The 18,903-nt window shown below is 42.0% G+C and overlaps 1 protein-coding gene across 5 annotated transcripts in view; it reads right to left on the bottom strand.

Annotated features, from left to right (window-relative positions):
• The window catches only part of LNX1 (ligand of numb-protein X 1), a 106,894-nt gene that overhangs the window by 62,085 nt on the left and 25,906 nt on the right, over positions 1 to 18,903 (bottom strand). For 2 of the 5 annotated variants that reach the window (XM_056490501.1, XM_056490505.1), the window contains exons 1-2: positions 14,913 to 15,002; positions 1,591 to 2,072 (exon numbers count right to left, since the gene is read on the bottom strand). In XM_056490501.1, the coding sequence (XP_056346476.1) occupies positions 1,591 to 1,976 (386 nt within the window). In that variant the 5' untranslated portion in view covers positions 1,977 to 2,072; positions 14,913 to 15,002. Of the gene's footprint in view, positions 1 to 1,590; positions 2,073 to 7,998; positions 8,067 to 8,825; positions 8,924 to 14,912; positions 15,003 to 18,903 lie in introns of those variants that run through there. The other 3 variants (XM_056490503.1, XM_056490502.1, XM_056490504.1) reach the window with 3 other exon arrangements.

Below are 18,903 nucleotides of genomic sequence, written 5' to 3'. Positions count from 1 at the left end.
AGAAGCAAAATGTCCAGCCTATGTAGCAATGCTTTGTACTAAGACAAAAAATTATGAGTAACTTTGTTATTTTGTCCTCTTAGCTGCACACAGTAGAGCTCCCAGTGCACTGCTGGCCTGGGCTGCTTCTTGCACCATGAGCCAGAAGCACCCTCACAGGGAAAGCCAGGTCCAGAATTGTGGGGACAAGGGCACCCAAATCCACAAGCATCAAACTTCCAGCCTTTGAAAAGTGGTCTCACAACCTTTGCAAGGGATCAATAAACCTATTGCTAAAGTTTGTGGGTTTTCTTGGATTTAGTAATGCCAAATCATCAAATTTTGGTTGTTTAGGACACCATAACTTTGTGAATATCTTCAAGTGAATAAATTCCTAGTGAGAATCCGGGTGCTTCAGGCAGTGAGGTCTTCAGTACAAATGAGGACATGTTTGAATGGCAGGCTGCAGAGCCATTTCCAGTTATGGGCTTGCAAACTGGAGTGTGCAGTATGTGAACATACCTCCACCCTCGACTCACCAGCCTGTTCACCAGCGATGCTCTGGTCCCCAGTACTGTAATGGCTGTGCAGGGATGTGCCCCCAGCAGCAGTCTGGAGCCCTACCATGGCTGCTCAAGGCTTCCTTCACATTGTACATGCAGAAGTACACACCTAGCAATATGATTTACACCTGCAAACTTCAGGGGAAGTAATTTCACTGGGCAACAAATACAGCTCACAGAAATGGGAGCATCTTAGACGCTATCTGTCCTCAGACCTGACGTGCTGTTAGGCAGACTATGCCAGAAGTGTTAGTCTGCTGTCAGAAATCACAGCCATGAAAGTACCTCTTTACCCTCCTGGCCTCCTTACAAAAGGCAGAACATATAAGACAAAAGCAGCCACGCAAGGTTTTACTCAGCAAAACAGAGAATCATTCAGTTCTCTCGTTGCAGAGGAACCAAACTGCTTCCTGGAGAGGTCTCTCCCAGAGGCAGGATGGAGGTGTCCTGGCTACCAGAAGGGATAAAGTGGGAGGGGCACTCCAGCCAGGCTTCCAGACTCTGTGTCTCTTTGAGCCCCATGGTGCCCTGAGTAAGTGCTCACCTGGAAGAAGGGAGTACTCAGGTTCAAAGCCCAATACCAAACCGGAATATTTTCTGCTCTACTTCTCATTTAGGTCATTTGTGATTCAAAAAAGGTTTGAAGAAAGGGCAATTATAAAACCCTTAATGTACTATTAAAATATTTATAATAGCTCAGCTTCCCAAAATATGCAGATCTCTTTGGGCCACATACACACTGTGATTGTGCAGCTAACCACAAGGTATTTGCCCAGAACTGCTAACAATAGCATGAAGTGCCTTACATACACTGATGCATTTGATTCTAAAAAAAGAGTAAGACAGTCCTATATCTTGGACTATAAATGGACTAAATTCAGCTCTAAATTAATGATACTGTGTTCATTGGGAGTGAAATCAACAACTTTTTCTTTATGTTAACTGGCTATTTTGAACAGTATTAATTGAGTATTAACTGAAGATATTTTTTTCCTCTACTAAAAAAAAAAAAAAAAAAGTGAAAAAAGGTCTATCAACAACAACTTACTGGGTTTGGAAATGCTGTTCAAGGTGACCACGTTGCACAACCTCTGAGCAGTGTTCTGTGAAAGGGCAGCTAACCATTAGCTTATCCAGGAGGTTATTCACTAGTATGCTGGACTTCCTGCACGTCTGGAGAATCACAAGCTTGCGGTCCATGGGGCAGAAGTCTTTCTCCACAAGGAAGTTTGTAAGGCAGGCTGTGCAGAAGGTGTGACCACAGAGCGTGTCTAATGGCTGAAGCAAAGGTTGCAGGCAAATGTGGCATATCAGATCATCATCTACTTCTTCGGTGTAGCTGTACAAGTGGTTCTCTTCTGGTAAATGCGCTTGGCCGCAGGTGACACAGAGTGGCAGGGAGCTATCCTCCATTTCTTCCTCTTTCTGGCTCATAATCAGAATTGATGCAATTCAAAAGGGGGGCAGGTGGGAATACCCAACTCGTTTTCTACTTGGGAGAGCTGTAGCAAGGCTTATGTGCCGTCAGATCTGTGGGGAGGAAAGCCGAAGCATTATGTTCTGGGTTGTGTTTTCTTACCGTACTTGCAGTATGTATCTGGATATGAAGGAATCTATCAGGTGCTGGGAAAGGATTGTGGTTTTGAGATGGGAGAGTAAAGCAAGGAAGGGGGCAGAAAAAAAAGAGAGAATTAGCTCCAGGGACTTATTTTCTCATAAATCTAGCTTAATTTACACAGATACTCAAATTGTAATGAAAGATATCGAGATAGGGAGAAATACTATGGATATTTAATGGCTGAAAACCTTAAATTAGCATAAAGTTGCAGTTCCAGTCAGATGATTTTGTGGTCACATTACTTCTGCCAGAAAAGTAGCACTGTGTGTGGGCAAACACTGCAAGACGGTGTGCAAAAATATAGGTAAGAATAAAGGTTGCAGGCTGATTTGCCTGTTCAGCACAGCAAGGGAGAGCAGAAGCTTCACCTAATACACACAAGCATACAAACACTGTATTGTAACCACAAGGAGGATAATTTGGGTCATGGCAATTTAGAGCTTGGGGCCCTGTAGGCTACTCCCATACTACAGCAGCAATGGACCTGGACCCCTGCATTCAAAGTTTGCCTGCTTGCAGTCAAGCAGTTATAAACATCTACACCAGCATAATCAGTTCAAAACTTCATTTGCTCTGCAAAGAACCAAACACCTCACATACTGAAGTCCACAGCACAATGCTAAGTAGTGCATTGCTCAAAAGAAGGCCTATTTCCTTTATAATTTGTAATACAGAAACCCAGTATGTGCCTAACTACAAACCCAATTAGCTCTGGCCACAACACCTGCCTGCTGGTATTTTAAAGATGTAAACTCTGTGGGTGGCAGCAAAACCGAAGAGTAATTTGTAGTTTTTACTTGATGAACCCCCACTGCTTGTTGGAGCACTTATGTCTCATTACTTCTATGCTTATTTTGATATACCACTCTGAAAATAAACATGAAGTTATAAAATATGCAATGGCCTAATTACTGCTCTTGCTTGAAAATGTAAATCTTATTTGCTGCTCTGCCTTAGCACTATACCCTTGCTTTCAGCTTGACTTAATTTGCTGAGACAATGTGTCAGCCTCAGACACCCATGTCTGAGGGCAAATGAGGGAAAGAATAATAAGAAAAATCTGACTATGACAGAGCATATTTTCATATAAATAAACCCTTATTTTTATGCAAAGCTCATGGGTTCTAAACCTGAGAAATTAAACTTTAACATGGCAGGTTTTTCTGACATGAAGGTAAAATAATAGCCTCACTAACACTAACCAGATGTTTAAATATCAAACATTCTCTTCAATGTTTTGCTAGATCCTATTCTTATGAAGCAATTATGTTAAGTGCCTGTTTTTGCTTGCAAGAGAGAGTTCTGCATAAGCTTTGTCGCCTGATTAGCAGTAGATTCACTGGAATTAAAATCATTGCCTGTTAGAACCCTTGGAAATATTTAAAATATACCAAACTGGGTCAAATATCTCCTTTTGTAAAGATATTCACCAGAGCTTTATGAAAAACTATTTGTGAAGAAGCAAACATCTCTCCTTAGTGCAGGTAGCAGCTCCACCTGTTATCTTAATATAGGAATTATTTTTAAATTTCACTAAGGTGACACACAGCAAAATAAAATAAGATAAAAAATTATCAGAGGCTATGGTGGAGACTAACTGGGCACTGTGAGTAGCTCCTGTAGGAATCTTCTAGATTACTTCTAAATGAAATGGGGTGCCTGTGAGTGGATGTCCAGCTGCTCTCCACATCCCTTGCTCATGGAGGGAGCCCATCTCAAGTCAGCAGGACTGCTTGCAAGAATGGCAACACATGGCTTGGGAACCAGCATGATTCTTAAAATAGATATAAAATGAATTAGAAACAATAAAAAGTGACAAAAATAGCACTGTGCTATAAACTTTATTTTCTCTTACATTTTCAGAATGCCTTGCACCTGGGGCAATCAGGAATGTGGGCAGTATTGTGCTGTTTCTCCTCTCCCCCATCATGTCCTCTTGTACCACCCCACACAGGTACATCCATGTGGTTGCTTGCCCTATGCACCACACACCAGAATACAGCCAACTCCAGCATTTTGTTACCTCCTGTATGTTCTCAAGGGCAGAATTCTTGCTTCTTGCTGGCAGGAGACCAAACACACCGCTCCTTACAACCAACCTGAAAGCTAAAGCCAAAGCCCTGCTCTGAGGAAAGAGCATCCCCCAGGAGCAGAAACATGGACATCTGAGCCACCCCTTCCCAACCTCATACCCTAACCTGAAAGTGCCTCTCCTCCATTTCCACATGTACAACACAACAAGACCCCTGATAAAAATTAGGTACAGTTGGAAACAGTACTACAGCTCCAAAGCTACTGCAATTATTTGTGCAATGACAACAGAGGAAGAGAGGCATCACTGCCCTAAGGCCATGTTCTGCTTCAGCAAAAATGATGAGAGAAACCCCACAGGAGGCAAAGTCTGACTGTCTTGGCCATGTTACAGATACTCTTTATCAATCTGACATACTAACAATGCAATGCTAGTGGAAAAGGGCAGGTGTGGGGAGCTGTACCTGAATTTTACAATGTTTACATGAATTACAAATGCTACAGCACAAGGAAACAAAACTATGCACATTTATTAGTAATAGGCACCGAAATTTTAGAACTTGAAGTCCTATGACATCTATTATTTAGAAAATTTTGACTACATAATAATATAAATTCTGGGGAAAAAAAATTATACCCTCTTATTCCTCCATGATTATACCATCATGGAGGGTATATGACAGAACTGTCACATAGATTCAGTTAGAGGCATATGTTCTTTGCAATGTTTGCAGTCATTTGTGTTTATAATATTTATGTGCTCTCATATAATAACTACACAACTAGTATCATGTCGTTTTAGGAAGCTTAAAGTCTTAATTCCTCTTGAACATTGTAGAAGAGAGGGGAGAAGGGATTTAAATTCGACCTATTGATTACTAGTGCATATTTCTACTCCTTCCATTACCTTTGAATAAAAACAAAAAGTACACTTTGAGAAAGAAAACCTGCACAGTAGATTGTAAACCAAAGTGAAATAGGAAAGATAATAATTTCCTGGCTGAATCTCTATTCTTCAAGCCTCATCCTTGAGGGAGGAAGAGATGGAAAATCAGAGGGGAGGAATCCTATGTTCATTTGAGTTGGTGTCAGCCACCACTAGCAGCCTCAGCAGGACATGGATGTCACCTGGGCAGTCTCATGCTTCTTGTGGTCAGAGCCATATTGACAGAGGAGGGTCTTGCAAGGACGATTGGCAGGAGAAGCTTTTAGAGGAGGTGGTAGTGCCACACCAAAGCAGACACAACCAGCATTTGCCGCTTCCCTGCTGTGCAGGAAGTTTTCAACAGCTCAGGTCCCAGCTTTAGCAAAGTTTTACATCACCTAGCACAGATTGGCTCGGATAAAGAAAAACAAGTACTGATTTGTAAGAATGTCACTGTGGTGGTGAACCAAGCTTCAGTCCAAGGCAGTGACCTGAAGCACAAGAATATAGTGCAAATGATGAAGGAAGAACCTTGTTATCTGGCTATCCATATTGCCAAGTTTTCAGCCACAAGCTGTAATGACAATGCTCACATCAGGGCATAAAATAACCCCAGGGCCATGACCACAGTGAAAACCACTATCATGATAAGACTTTTTTTTTTTAAAGTTACCCAACAGGCTGCACTGATTTCAAGGAGTTTGCATCTTACTGGTCTTCACTGCTTAGGAATTTGCAGCCACCAGAAGCACTTAAGAGAATGACAGAACAAACCCACACAAAAAGCCTGGAAAGTAAACACAAAGAATAGGTAGAGAAAATGCCTTTCATCTTCCTGCAATAACAAGCCCATAGTTGTCCCATCCCAGTGAAGCATTTAACCAATCTTAAGCTTAAATACTCACTTACCACCACAGTTACACTGGCTGCAGTGTAGCAAGAAGAGGGCTGGCCAAGCAGAGTGGCAGAACCCCACTGCCTCTGCCCAGCCACTGTCAAATATTAACCCAGCAGTTCAGGACGCTGCACTTGGAAGTAGCACAGCACAAAATGGGAGAAACTTCAGGTATCAAAAAAGGAGTTACAAAAACTAAAATAAAAATAATTGAATGATGAAAGATATTGACATAGAAAGAATAAAACAGATGCCTAAAGGCTGGAGAAACAGTGACATGGAGCTTGGAGTAGCAGTTACCAGCTTATATCACAATTGGAGTAAGATAAAATGAGCAGGTGTCACTGGAAAATGGAGGAGCAAAACAGATGAGCTGCAGAACAGCAATAGGAATTCAGCTCCAGTGGTTCTGAAGTGTATGGCTCGGTGACAATGAAATCTTCAGTAAATGGTAAGGGTGGCCAGCATGTACAAAGAAAATGGATTCTGAATAGTACAGTAAGATTTACAAATACTAGTTGGTTTGGGGTTTGGTTTAACTTGGTTTTCTCTCTGTGTTTAAGAGACACCTTTTATTAATGCTCCTGTTTTATACACATTCAGAGCATGTGTATGACAAATCCTGTATCTGCTGATTAAAACAGATGCCTTTTCACACCCTGTTTCCCTGCTGCACAACCCGTAGGAGATGGTGGTTCTATTGACAGAGCTGTTATGCTCTTCTTAGCTAAATTATGACAGCAAAGTCATTCTGCATCCTTCCCCCAGTCCCAGTTATCTCCTACAAATGTGCATCTCTGAGTGACTCACAGCTATCCATTTATGTGGGTCAGTAAGGCACTGTATGGCCAAAGGGGCTGGTCTGCAGGTGTGTAAGGAAACCATTCTGCCACTGCAGCATTCAGATGAGGATAGGAACTCCTTCTTCTTCCAGAGATGCTTTTACCTGGCCTTCCTTCCACCACACTAGCTGTGAGCATGCTGCAGCTGATACCTGCCTTTCTTGATATTCAGCTTCTTTGCTGAGGGATCGGAGACTGCCATCTTGCCTGTTCATGTTGAAAAATATCTACATCAAATTTCCAGGATGCTCAACAGCTTTCAGAGTTCCAGAATTAGCTCTTTAATGAAGCCTCAGCCCAGCTGCTGCTGGCTAGATGTGGGCAGGTGAGGAGATGTGGGCATTGTCCCCATCTAGTGGCTCAGCCATACTGGGGAGAAGAGTGGCTCGTGGCTAGGAGGGAGCAGAGGTCCTCCTTCACCCTCTCAAGCAAAAGCATACAGCCCTCCAGTTATACAGGGTTAGCTGTGACCTTACTGCTCCTGACAGAATCTGGGTTGCAAGATCACGTCACTAATCTCATATTCAGGGTTTTATAATGAAGTATCAGGTTGAATGCTTTTAGAAAACTATTTGCCATTAGTAAAATGTTAGCTGTTTTAACTTCCTACCTTTCATCAAATTGTCTTCCCTGGTAAGAGCCTCCCAGGTTTTCCATTACCAATAGCTTCTCTCCAGCTGGAGTTTTTATAGATTATACTGACTTTACTGTTCAAGGTGGTACTATACAACAATTGTGGAAAACGTTATAGAGTGATCCACTTCAATAATATGTATTATACAGTATTTTAGATTCAAAAACATAGTGATTCACATTTCAAAGACCTGGCTATAAAAGATCACGTAATAATTTGCACCAATCTTTGCATAGCTGTATTAAAGGCCAAAGGGGTGAGTCAGCTTGCCTAGACCTGAAACTTTGTTTGAAGAAAGGTTATAAAACACTAATGTGCACAAAATCTAATCATCATGCCTTCTGACCAGAATTCCTCCTACATATATCCTGCTCTCTCTTTTTTTCCCCCCGCCTTTCCCCTTGTTTTTAAATCTACTAAATCTTCTGACTAAAGAAGAATCACAACATTTTCTTTCTGCCTGATGTGTAATTAGATAGAAATTTGTTCCAGGCAGAAGCAAGATGCATACCTCCAGATAAAAAGCCAGTAGCTGGAGGAGTGTTGCGGATCCCAGAGATACCAGTTCAGCAGGTAAGACTTCAGCTTGGCTTTTAAGATGATAGGAAAGACTGTTAGAACTGGCTCTTAGAGAAAAATAATTGTATTTAAAAATTCAGCACATCAGTACAAAACGTCTCTGACACAACAAACAGGAGCTCCAAAACCTCTCCTCTGCCTGGCCCCAGTTTTAAGACAGCTGGTTTTTCAAAGTTATTATTAGTCAAAAAGTCCTCAGAGCTTATTACAATCAAAGTACTTTCCAGAGCCTTTGGTGATGAAAGGCATTTCCAACTGAATAGAAAAATCCAATGGTACAGTACAGTAAGTGAATAACCCCAACTTTTTAAGTTGTACCTCAAGCTGTGAGACCCAACAGCAATGTCATACTGTGCCTGCAGGCAAAATAACTTCTAAAACCAGAACCAGACTATTAGAAAAAAGTTATTTTCTCTGTGGCTCATGTTGGAATTTACAGAATAAACCAATGTTGGAAAAAGTTTTTTGTTGTGGAATTATGTAGCTGAAATGCCTGTTAGGAATGTATGGAAATATATTCTGCTCTTTTGTCTGTCTTTCATGCACCCACGCGAACCTGGATTGCTCTTTCTGATGATTTCATGGATACAAAACTTTACTCAGCATGTTAAAATGAAAAAAAAATCAGCCCAGAAGTACTGACAATATTAGGAACAGCTGGACAAGATCTGAGTGAAGAGAAGATCTGAGTAAGGCAGTACATTTCTGTCAGGTTAAGTATTCCTTACTATAAGGGAAATGTACTAGGAATGAACTCACCTTAGTAAAAAGTAGTACTTCTAAGAAGACTTGTTGCTGGCATGCCTCTAGTTGTCAAATACTGATGGTTAAGGCAGTAACTTCTGTTTCTTGCTTTTTTCAAAGCTCAGTAAACCCAGACTTGGACCAACAGCTTATGCCAGAACTACGATCTCAGACTCCAAGTGCAAAGATGAGTTGTAGCAAAATGGGCAGGCTGTGGGTAACTGCTTCCCAAAGGCACACTGTCTACCTGCTCAAAGGAAGTCAATCATGTGGTTGAAGCAAGGCTATGTGAGCAATTATGATTGACTCCTCAAGGGCTTCCTAAACATATGCTCATCCTAATTGACATAATAAATGCCACCGGCATTTCACATACTAAATTATAAAATGACATGGCTAGTTATGTAACAAAAGGTGCGCTACCACTCCGATCTGGCTGATTGCTCCGTCTGACTTTGCCAAGACTGGCAGCCTCACAAGTACCACAAGCTTGCTTTCAGCCATTTGAGCAAGTGACAGAACTGTATTTTTGTGGCTGGACAGTCACGTGCCCCAGCTGCCTTCCAAGATGCTGGTAAACTGGGAACAGGTACAACATGCAAACTGCATGAGGGACAGCATCCCTGGTCCTTGCTGCAGGCGTGTCTGCTGTGTCTGTGCAATGGGGACTGCAGACCACCTGTTCTCTGTGTGGGCTGCCCTACTTAACTTTAAAATAACAATACAGTAGGCAGACTAAACTGCATGGGATTGTGAAAATCTTAACTTAATACAGCTTCACAGTAAATCTTAATCTGTTTTTGCAATCCTCTCCCAGGGCCCCAAGTGGGTCAGCAGGGAAGGTGGGTGATGCTACTTCTCTGCCCTTCAAGTGCCAGGGGATGGAAAAGCTAATGAAGAGGGAGCAAAAGAGAAGTGGAGGACTTCTTCCCCTCAGGACACTGAAACTTTCCACCTCAGCCTGTCTCCCACGGCCATGGTACATGCCACCCTCAGACCACACAGCATCTTCTCACATGTGACCACGAGATAGCATTTAATAACTACAAAGCATGGAACATGTGACAGATAACACTGCTAATAACACATAATAAAGTAAACTGTGCTTTAATTACACTGTGCCTTTACAACTGCTTCTTTGATCCAAGAATTTCTTAATACTTGGCAAACTACTTAATGAGTTCTCACAGCACCCTGTGGGGACCTTTTTTTAGAAGTAACCCACATGGTTAGAAACACCTACTTGGTCAGGTGAGCAGGGGAAGGGGCAGCTGGCTGCTCCCATGCCAGTGGGGCCAGCGCCCAGATTCTGTCACAGGAATCCTTGTGCAGCATGGGGACCACAGAGATGCTCTTAGACCTGATCTGAGGGAAAGCCCTCACAAACTTCTGACTTCTAGGATTGCATCCTCTGCTTTATGAACATACATTTGCAGGTGGGGCAGCAGCAACTTGTAGCAGTTGGTTCCCAAGAGTAACTTGTCTAACCAATAGAAGCAAATGCTTGGATTAAAACCTCTGGCCCATTGAACTCAAAGGGAAAACTAAGCAAATTTGGTGGAGCAAGGATTTAATCATATGTATCTCAAGTTTATTTATGTTGCATCTAATTCCTGTGCTATGATTTTGATGTAATTATTGTATTATACATAATAAAATAATCAAAATTATTATTATATATTATATACAATTAAAATTATAGGTCTATAAATGTCTAAAACTTAAATTATACTTGTATCTTAGTCTTTCCTCCTCTTGCTGCTTGGGTCCACAAAAATGACTGAAAAAACAAATCCTAAGCAGAAAAAACAGTCCCTACTGAAGAACTGCACACTACAGTGACACTCTGCTATTTAAAATAGCACAATCTGAAAGCATTCCTTAGCACTCAGTCTCAGGGTCACAGCTGCTAGGTCCCAGTCCCATTCAGAACCATGGAAAAAGGGCACAAGCCCTGGTAAGGTAGTCAGGAGATAAATTTCAATAACTTAAGGGAGTGGTGCAGGCTAGGGGCAACCTCCAACAAAATGGGCAAATGCTCAACATGCAGCCATAAATAGAAATTTCAGTAGGCAAGGGGAAGAAATTTTGATGGCCTTACAAATTTTTTGCAATGCTGAGTACTGAATTTCACATGTAAGAAAAACATACTCTTGTAAAGAGGGATATATATTGAACACTGAAGAGGCTGAACCCAGCAGCCCAGTTACTGTGGTCTGACTATCAGTTTTCTGGGGCTAACACAAGTTACATTTTGGCTCTTGAACACACCTTTCTTATGAAGCAGTGCTGACAGTGCCCATTTATACCTGCTCACAGTCCCTATTACTCATTTGGGAGTTAGGTGTGCAGTGGAGCTTATAACTCTGTTTAAAATAGAAAGGACTGGGTAAACCTAAAGTATTCAAGCAGGAGCGGAAGCAGATCTCACTAGATGAGGCTGTGCAATAGTTTCTGTTCCAGGGCACCTTTTTTTTGGTAGCAGGATAATGACTAAGCTCCCTGCCCAACAAAAGTCTCGGCAAGTAAATTTTGTTTATTGTAAGTGACCAAGCCCTCAGCCACCAAAACACATCCTGTAGAGCCTGGTTCTGCCTTCATCTGCCCAGTGCTGGAAAACAACATCCCTGAGTGTGGTACTACTCACTGGACTTGATTCATCACTGCTTTAATTGGGGCTTCATGGGAACTCCCCCAAAGCCCATTGCTAATTAACATGCATGTGTTGCTGATGGCCTTTGTAATATTCTCCTTAACAACAAGAGGCTTACTAAGGTTTTGTCAGCCAGGACACGCGAGTGACACCAGCCTGGGAAAGATAGTTAAGTCTGTGGCTGAATTAATATCTGCTTCCAGAACCGGTTCTGTGGGTGTGAAGACCAATTGTGTGCTGTTTAGTCCTGTGATGAGAAACCAATTAGGAATTACATGCTCAAACTGTCCTGCTTCCTGCATCCTTTCTCACAATCAGATGTCATCTGCTGTGTGCAGGCAGGCAAAGGGATTTTTTAATTCTTTGAAATTCATTTTACAAGTCATGCCTCAATAAACGAGGCACATTTATTTCAGTGCTTCAAACCCTTTTTGGCTGGATCTAAACTGAGATATTATTTTAAATAACAGTAGTGTGATTAGATGAGTTTTCAGACTGAAACTATGAGAACCCAAAGCTATACTTTCCAGCACTGGGTTCTACTTGTAAAGTCCTGTGACAATTGATACTGCTAAATATATAATACAAAATCAGCTTTTCAGTAGAAAATAAAATAGGATAATAGCATCATCTATACTTTTTTAAAATCAGCATTTTAACATAATTTGTACCATGTAGCTGTAAGCATGGAAAGCAAAAAGCTAGGGAAAACACAAACAAAAAGTAGACAGAAATTATATCCAAAATCAATCAAAATTTATCTGCTTTCATATGAGCCGTTTTCTGAAAGATTTACCAATTCAGACAGAGAAATAGGAAGCATTCCTTAACAAGAAATTACAGGCACATAAAACCCATTTATTTTATTAAGACTCTTTGTTTCAGTAAGAATGTTGCATGTGTATTAAAGTAAAACTGGAGTACCAATGAGAGAGTTATCATGAGCAGCTAGACAGGTAGGAAGTTTGAGTATTTAGCTCCTTGTAAAGGAGCAATTGATTTTTACTCAGAGAGATGGGAACACAGTGAGAAGCAGTTGTACACAACAGGAATTGCCAACTAACCGTTCCCTGAACATGTATTGAAGGTGAAAGTTTGTCTTCTGTGCTGAATCCTTTTGAATCCCATGATTCAGGTAATGATTGCTTTTGCAGATTCAGGTTGAGCCTTTAGGGAAAGCCTTGGAAAGATCAACTGCATATTTGTCCATCCCAGCTTCTAATTTCTGTGACAGAACTGGACATGCACTGCAAACAAGTGCTAAGTTGGGCAGCGTTGCAGGACACCAGTGTCCAGCCAGTTAACAAGAGTGGGGTCTCATTACCTCCTCAAAAGGCTCTCCAGAGTCCCTCCAAATCAGCCACAGGCCTCCATCTGTCCGGATACTGAGAGGAGCCAGGCGGCAACACCCAGCCCAGCAGACAGGGCTGACATCTCCAGAAATACTGGACTGCTTCCCTCCAGCAGCCTGGAGGAGACTCTCTACATTTGAAAGCCTGTATTAATTTACTTTCCTTCTGGAAACAATGCTGCTTGATTTCCTGGTTTGTAGTGAATTGAAGCTAATCTATCATCTCATCCTGAGTGCGAAGTTTATTTCCATTTTACTAAGGAAAAGCTATGCTAGGGGAAGATGCCAGCACCTTCAAACTTCTTCCAAAAGACAATTCAATTTTCTTTTCTAGTAGATGATCCCAACTTGGAGCCAGGAACATTCCTCTTTCCAACTCTGTGCTACAACAACGTTCTGATGCAGTTAATGTTCAAACACATTGGCTTGGAATACCCTTACGAAAGTAAGAACCCATGTGAGCAAAGGGGAGGACACTCCTACAGGACCACAAACAAGTAAGAGAAATTAGCAGTGGGAGAGTATGTTCAGGGGGCAAGGATAAGACAATGATGAGACAAGCTTTCCCAGATTGATTCAATTTATATCTTTGGAAAGTACACATAGGCTCTGAAGTTTGGGGTGGAAGAATAAAATAGCAAATTAGTAACAGATCACTTCCTTAAGAGGAATGTTCAGTCTTAGGAAAGTAGATGGGAGTACTGAGGATACACACATCAGCAGCTTTCCAAATTCCTGACAGGGATTTCTGGCTTTTATTTGCAGATGAGCACTTGTGCTTTTCCAACAACAGCAGATAAGAGACACTGCTGTTCCAATGAAGTGAAGGAACTGCCTTTATGTTGTTCTGCAGGAACCTGGATGAGCAAATGAAAAGCATTTTGGGCAGTGGGAGCTCCATTTTAATAAAACACTGTGGGAAAACAAGAGCCTTGCATAGTGCCCAGTAACCTAAGGTTGTCTTGCTTTTCCTGGTTTTCAAGCATCATAGAAAAGCATGACATATAAGTCTAATATGCACCTTTTCAGGTTTTTGTGTTTTTCCTTGGCAGATGTAAAAGTGGCTGAGAGCTTGACACAAGTAGTCCATCCCTGGTCATTAAAAGCTACCCAAAACCTCAAGAAGTTTAAACATGTGAACACGTCCTTCTGATTTATGTACTTGGACCTCTTGTCTACTGAATACTCTCAGTACGTATTTTGGTGAATGAGGTATGCTCATTGCTGTTCTGGGTTCTGTGAATATACATGTTCCACACAAAAATCAGTCTTATGGTTAGAAATAAAACTTACAAGAAGTTATGCCTATTCATGTATATTCACAGGTTTTGCATATACCTTTACTAAATTGCAAGATGTTTTGAAAAAAGAAGTGAGTGTAAGCTCGAGTGTGAAGAACAAGAGCTAAAGATAGCTAAGAACTAAATCAAGTTCTCTTTCTTTCCTCACCTCAGCTGCACTTATATGCATAAAATCAAGCAGGAAGATACAGCAGTAGTGAATGTAGCCTCAATTTACCTCCTACAGCTGCAGCAGGACTTTGTGGGTTTTAACCTGGGGGAGGGGGAGAAATGGGCTTCCAGAGGATTAATAAAGAGATGGGCTAAAGCAGCTGCAGTACAAATGGCGCCTCACCACAAACAATCGTTTGGATTTCAACACACTTTACCGAAGAAATACTTTACTTCTTAGCAATGGGGAAGACAGAAACCCAAACACATCTAGCTAACAAAAAGGTTATGAACTAAGCAGTGTTTTTGCATACTAGCATGTATGTATGTATATTTGTAAGTAGTATTTTAACTGCCTACCACCAAGCACAGCAACCTACAGGTATGGACTATAGCTGTTTCTGTTTATGAAAACAAGCTCTGCATTAGGGTACAGCTGAATCACTAATGACAGACACAGCAGGTGTTTATCACTGCCTGCACACACTCCAGAGTGCGCAGGCTGAGGTTTGGGCCCACTCCCCTGCTAAACACAGCTGCTTTATTTACCAGAGCTTTTCCCCACCTTTGGAACAACTCACACCAAGCTCAAGAGGAAAAGCAGGAACAGCACAAAGAAAATGGCAGTTTTAAGCCTTTTAACTCACGTGAGAGTTGCCGTGTCCCTGGTGCTGCTGGCGCAGCCGTGCAGGTGTGAAATGGCCGGGCCGGCAGGGCCTGCCCTCAGCCCGCGGCTGCTGAGGCTGCGGCTGCTGCCCGGTCAGATGGCAAAGCCTGTGCCATGACACAGGGACAGAAAAGCTGAACTGCACAAACCTGAGCAATTCAAGGTTTAAAAGACCACACCCTCCAGCTCATGTCTCCTGCAGGCAGATAAGCATGTGCAGGCTGCTCATACAATAGTGTAATTTGAAGCTTTTACTTTTCTTTCCGGCATATACCAAAGTTCATTTTCAATCAGGTTCTTCTTTGCTTTTCTTTTCTTCTTTTAACCTGACAATCAATGTGCCTCAAATTTAACAAATACAAATGGACCATCCTAAAAATTGCTTCAAGACAGAAGATTCTTGTTGGCTTTCTCATTTGAAAAGGAAGACAGGGTCCACAAGCTCTAACCCAGAATGGATGGTTTGGAATCTGAATCTTCACCTTGTTCCTGTGTACTTGAACCACATGAGAGCAACTTGTAAACTCCAGAATCAGCTGTCTGAAAATAAAAGCTCTGTCAATTTTCTGAAAACTAAGCCTGCATTAAACCCTCTTACCCAGTAATTTTTAGTACAAAAAGCACCCAAGAAGGGGATAAAGGGTCGTACTGTAGATAAGGGATGATGCAGCAGCTGAGAGTGAGTGTTAATAGCAAAAACAGCACCAGCAAAAAAGATCTTTTTCTCATAAAATATTTTCAGTAGAGGAAAAGAAACCCTCATCATCCAACTACATGAATCACTAATAGATACAATGACTTCAGCCATCTTAAGCATTTGCTCCTAAGGAAGGAAGTGCTATTCAGGAAGCAAGACAGTTTTGGAGATGGGCTTGAATCAAGCAACTGCAGTAGACACTGTAAATGGGCAGGAGGAAATCCCCAGCCTTTGATATAAACATCTATGGCTACTAGGTCTTGGCCTCCAATTCATTCTTATGCAAGTTTGCTTCCTGTCAAACATTTTAAAAGCATGCTTGCTACTTGTGGCTATAAAATCCCTTGTTAAATATTTATCTTAAGAAATCATCAAGGGGCATGTCAAGTCCTACCAGTAGGTGTGACAGTCATATCCTTAGCTGGATGGATGCTTCTTTGCAGCAGCATTTGCCTGCTCTGACAGCATAGCACCTCAGCTCCAAGTTGATGAAGAAAACCTGGGATGGGTCCCTGCCAAGCCAGCCTGCCAGTGCTCAGTGTGCAGTGGTCCAAAACCAGGCAGTGCTGTGCTGCATCTGGGGCACTGTGCAGCTGCTGCTCTTCCCCCAGGAGGGGTGCAGTACAGAGACACAGCCTGCACGGGACCAGATGTCCATGGCAGTCACAAGGCCAGAGATGCAAGCCTCATGCGTCAGTCGCCTGCAAAATTGAACTATGCATATGAAATGTACTTTTAAAAACATGCTTAAGCTACAGAAGCTTAAACATTAGCAAATACATCCCCAGAGAGCAAAGCCTGTGTTTAAATCCTTCCTCGCATGGGAGGTCTCTCTGAGGCTGCTCGCCCTAGATTAGGAAGCCCAGAGCCCTGTTGTCACAGGTGACCACATCAGACACTCAGTTACAGACTTCATTTCCATCCTAGCAACTAGCCAAGTTTGCCTTCCCACCCACTGCTGGGAGGCTTTTCTAAGTTTCCACACTAAGGGCCAGCTCGAACTCATTTGTTCTCACGCTAATGTTACTGAATTGCTTAAATTGCCTTTCCTATCTCATGATACTCTTTCCTGTTTTCTTTTTCACTCGAACTCTCTAAGTCTGCTCAGACAAAAGGCCCTCTGCTCTCCCTGCTCACACAAACAGCCCTCCTGGGCACTCATTCTTGTCCAAATTCTTCACTTTGGAATGGAATTTATACTTCTTTATACATATGAGGCAAATTATTTTCTTCGAAGGTGAGTTATTTATTGGCTCTGGACCAAATTGCTAGTGAGCTCTTTGGTACCTGTTGATGAAAGATCCTAGGTGAACCTGTCCTTCTTCTGCTGGGAAGGAACATAGAAGAAACTCCTTTAAACTACAGCCTGTGTACTGTATTATTTATCAGTTTCCTCCCTTGCCTGCAGCAGATTTTCTTCACCAACATAATAAAAAAGTGAGACCATCTTCCTATTACAATTCATTCATTTGCACCAAAATGACAGTAGAATATCGTAGATCTGATTGGTGCATTGACACCTCTTTGATCAACTTCTGATTTCCTGGTATGGATTCATATATTGGAGGCAAAAAAATAGCATATTTATCTGTTTAATTTTAAAATAAATTCATACATGTGTCTCAAGCTATGCAAATACAGGTATAAGGACAGACATTTCGAGTTGCAAATATTCCATAGTTCACTACTGCTGAAATTGTTTCCAGGAGGACAACATACCATAAACTCTATTGTATTAGACTTACTCATTTATTTACTTCGACTAAATGATTTCAGCATACATTGAAAGCATTGGCAGTACACACTGTGCAAGCTAAGTTAAAAGATTAGTCATGTTGTATTAGGGGAAACTGTAGTAATCAATGTTAGTTGATAGCATTGTAATGGATGCCATCTGTGTTGGGTTGAAAAGATCACTGTGTCCTGCAAACACAGTGCAGGATGCCTGTGCATCCTCCTGTGAAGCCCCATGAAACTGGAGCAGAAAAGGCAAGGGTCAGGTCAGCTCTTTGCCTGCTGCTGACCACTCTGTCCCAGTCCCTGGTCCAGGCCAGGCAGCACACTGCTCACAAAAAAGGAAATAAAAGTTTTCTCCTGTGCATGTTACATTCCTGTCCACACAGCTCTGGCAGGGGACTGAGCCATACCGTCTCTTTCAAGTACTCAACAGCACTAGAGATTCCTTGTGGATTTCTATAATCTACCCACAATGGTAAATACACCCTTGTCCCTGACCCCCAGGGTGGACAGTGGGCTGGGGACCAGGACAAAGGGACAGATAGACCTGGCTGGTCCTCTGACTCAGTGGAGGAGCAGTGAGAAGGAATGATGCCAGGAGAGGAGCATCAAGAGCTGTGGGTCACAGATTGTTGTGGTGGGGACAGATAAGACAGGAGGAGTTTGGAGTCCCCCAGATGAAACTGTCACTCCTGACCTTCAAATGGCAGCCCACATGCACATCTGGGACAAACATTCAGTGTTCTCCCATGGAATTGCACCTCAGCTTGTAGAGGCATACTGAGGAATAGGAACAAACTCTAGGAGGAGAATAATCAGGTGTAGACATAACTCTGGCATGCAGGCCAGCATTTTCATATCAGTTCCCTCTCTTGTTTCCTCTTTGGGGAGAATGAGCAACGTGGATTGGATGACAAAACATAAAAGGATTGCCAAGTGCTTGTACTATGGACTCTGCTGGCTACTGAGTGGCACTGACAGTTTGCTTGGAAATTAGACTGGACTCTGCAGTCATTAATCACCAGTATTAAATAGCAATTCTGTACAGTGTGACAGTTTAAATAAGATGTTGACTTCTGAAACTGACCCTCTTGGTATAATTTACAGTTGGCAAAGCTCTTACAAAGTGTATGTTACTCTGGGAAGTCATGTTTCATTTGTCATTAGCATTTACTGGATCTTCTGTATCCAGTATCTTTACATTTTCTATATAGCTCCTGAGGAGAACAGGAGCATATTAAAGGAAATTAAAGTCCCAAGATTAAAATAATCTCTTGTCCTCAATTAATGAACCAACAATAGTACTAGACAACTATTTTTCTGGAATAGACTGCTTTCAGAGACTAAGAGAGCACAGGATTAAATATAGCCCCACTGGGAAAAATCCCAAAGCAGCAATTTGTACCATACCAGCAACTAAAATCATCCCACCAAAGAGCCTGTATGGCATCCCTCAGGAATGGCCTTGACTTGGAAAGCCCACAGACCCAGCTGTAAAATCTCAAGTGAATCTCAGGGTCCTTCCATCTCCTCCAGA

Source organism: Oenanthe melanoleuca, chromosome 4 (assembly GCF_029582105.1).
Source record: "Oenanthe melanoleuca isolate GR-GAL-2019-014 chromosome 4, OMel1.0, whole genome shotgun sequence".
NCBI classification, from domain to species: domain Eukaryota; kingdom Metazoa; phylum Chordata; class Aves; order Passeriformes; family Muscicapidae; genus Oenanthe; species Oenanthe melanoleuca.
The sequence above is the reverse complement of the archived record's forward strand: the minus strand, read 5'-3'. Positions and strand labels throughout refer to the sequence as shown.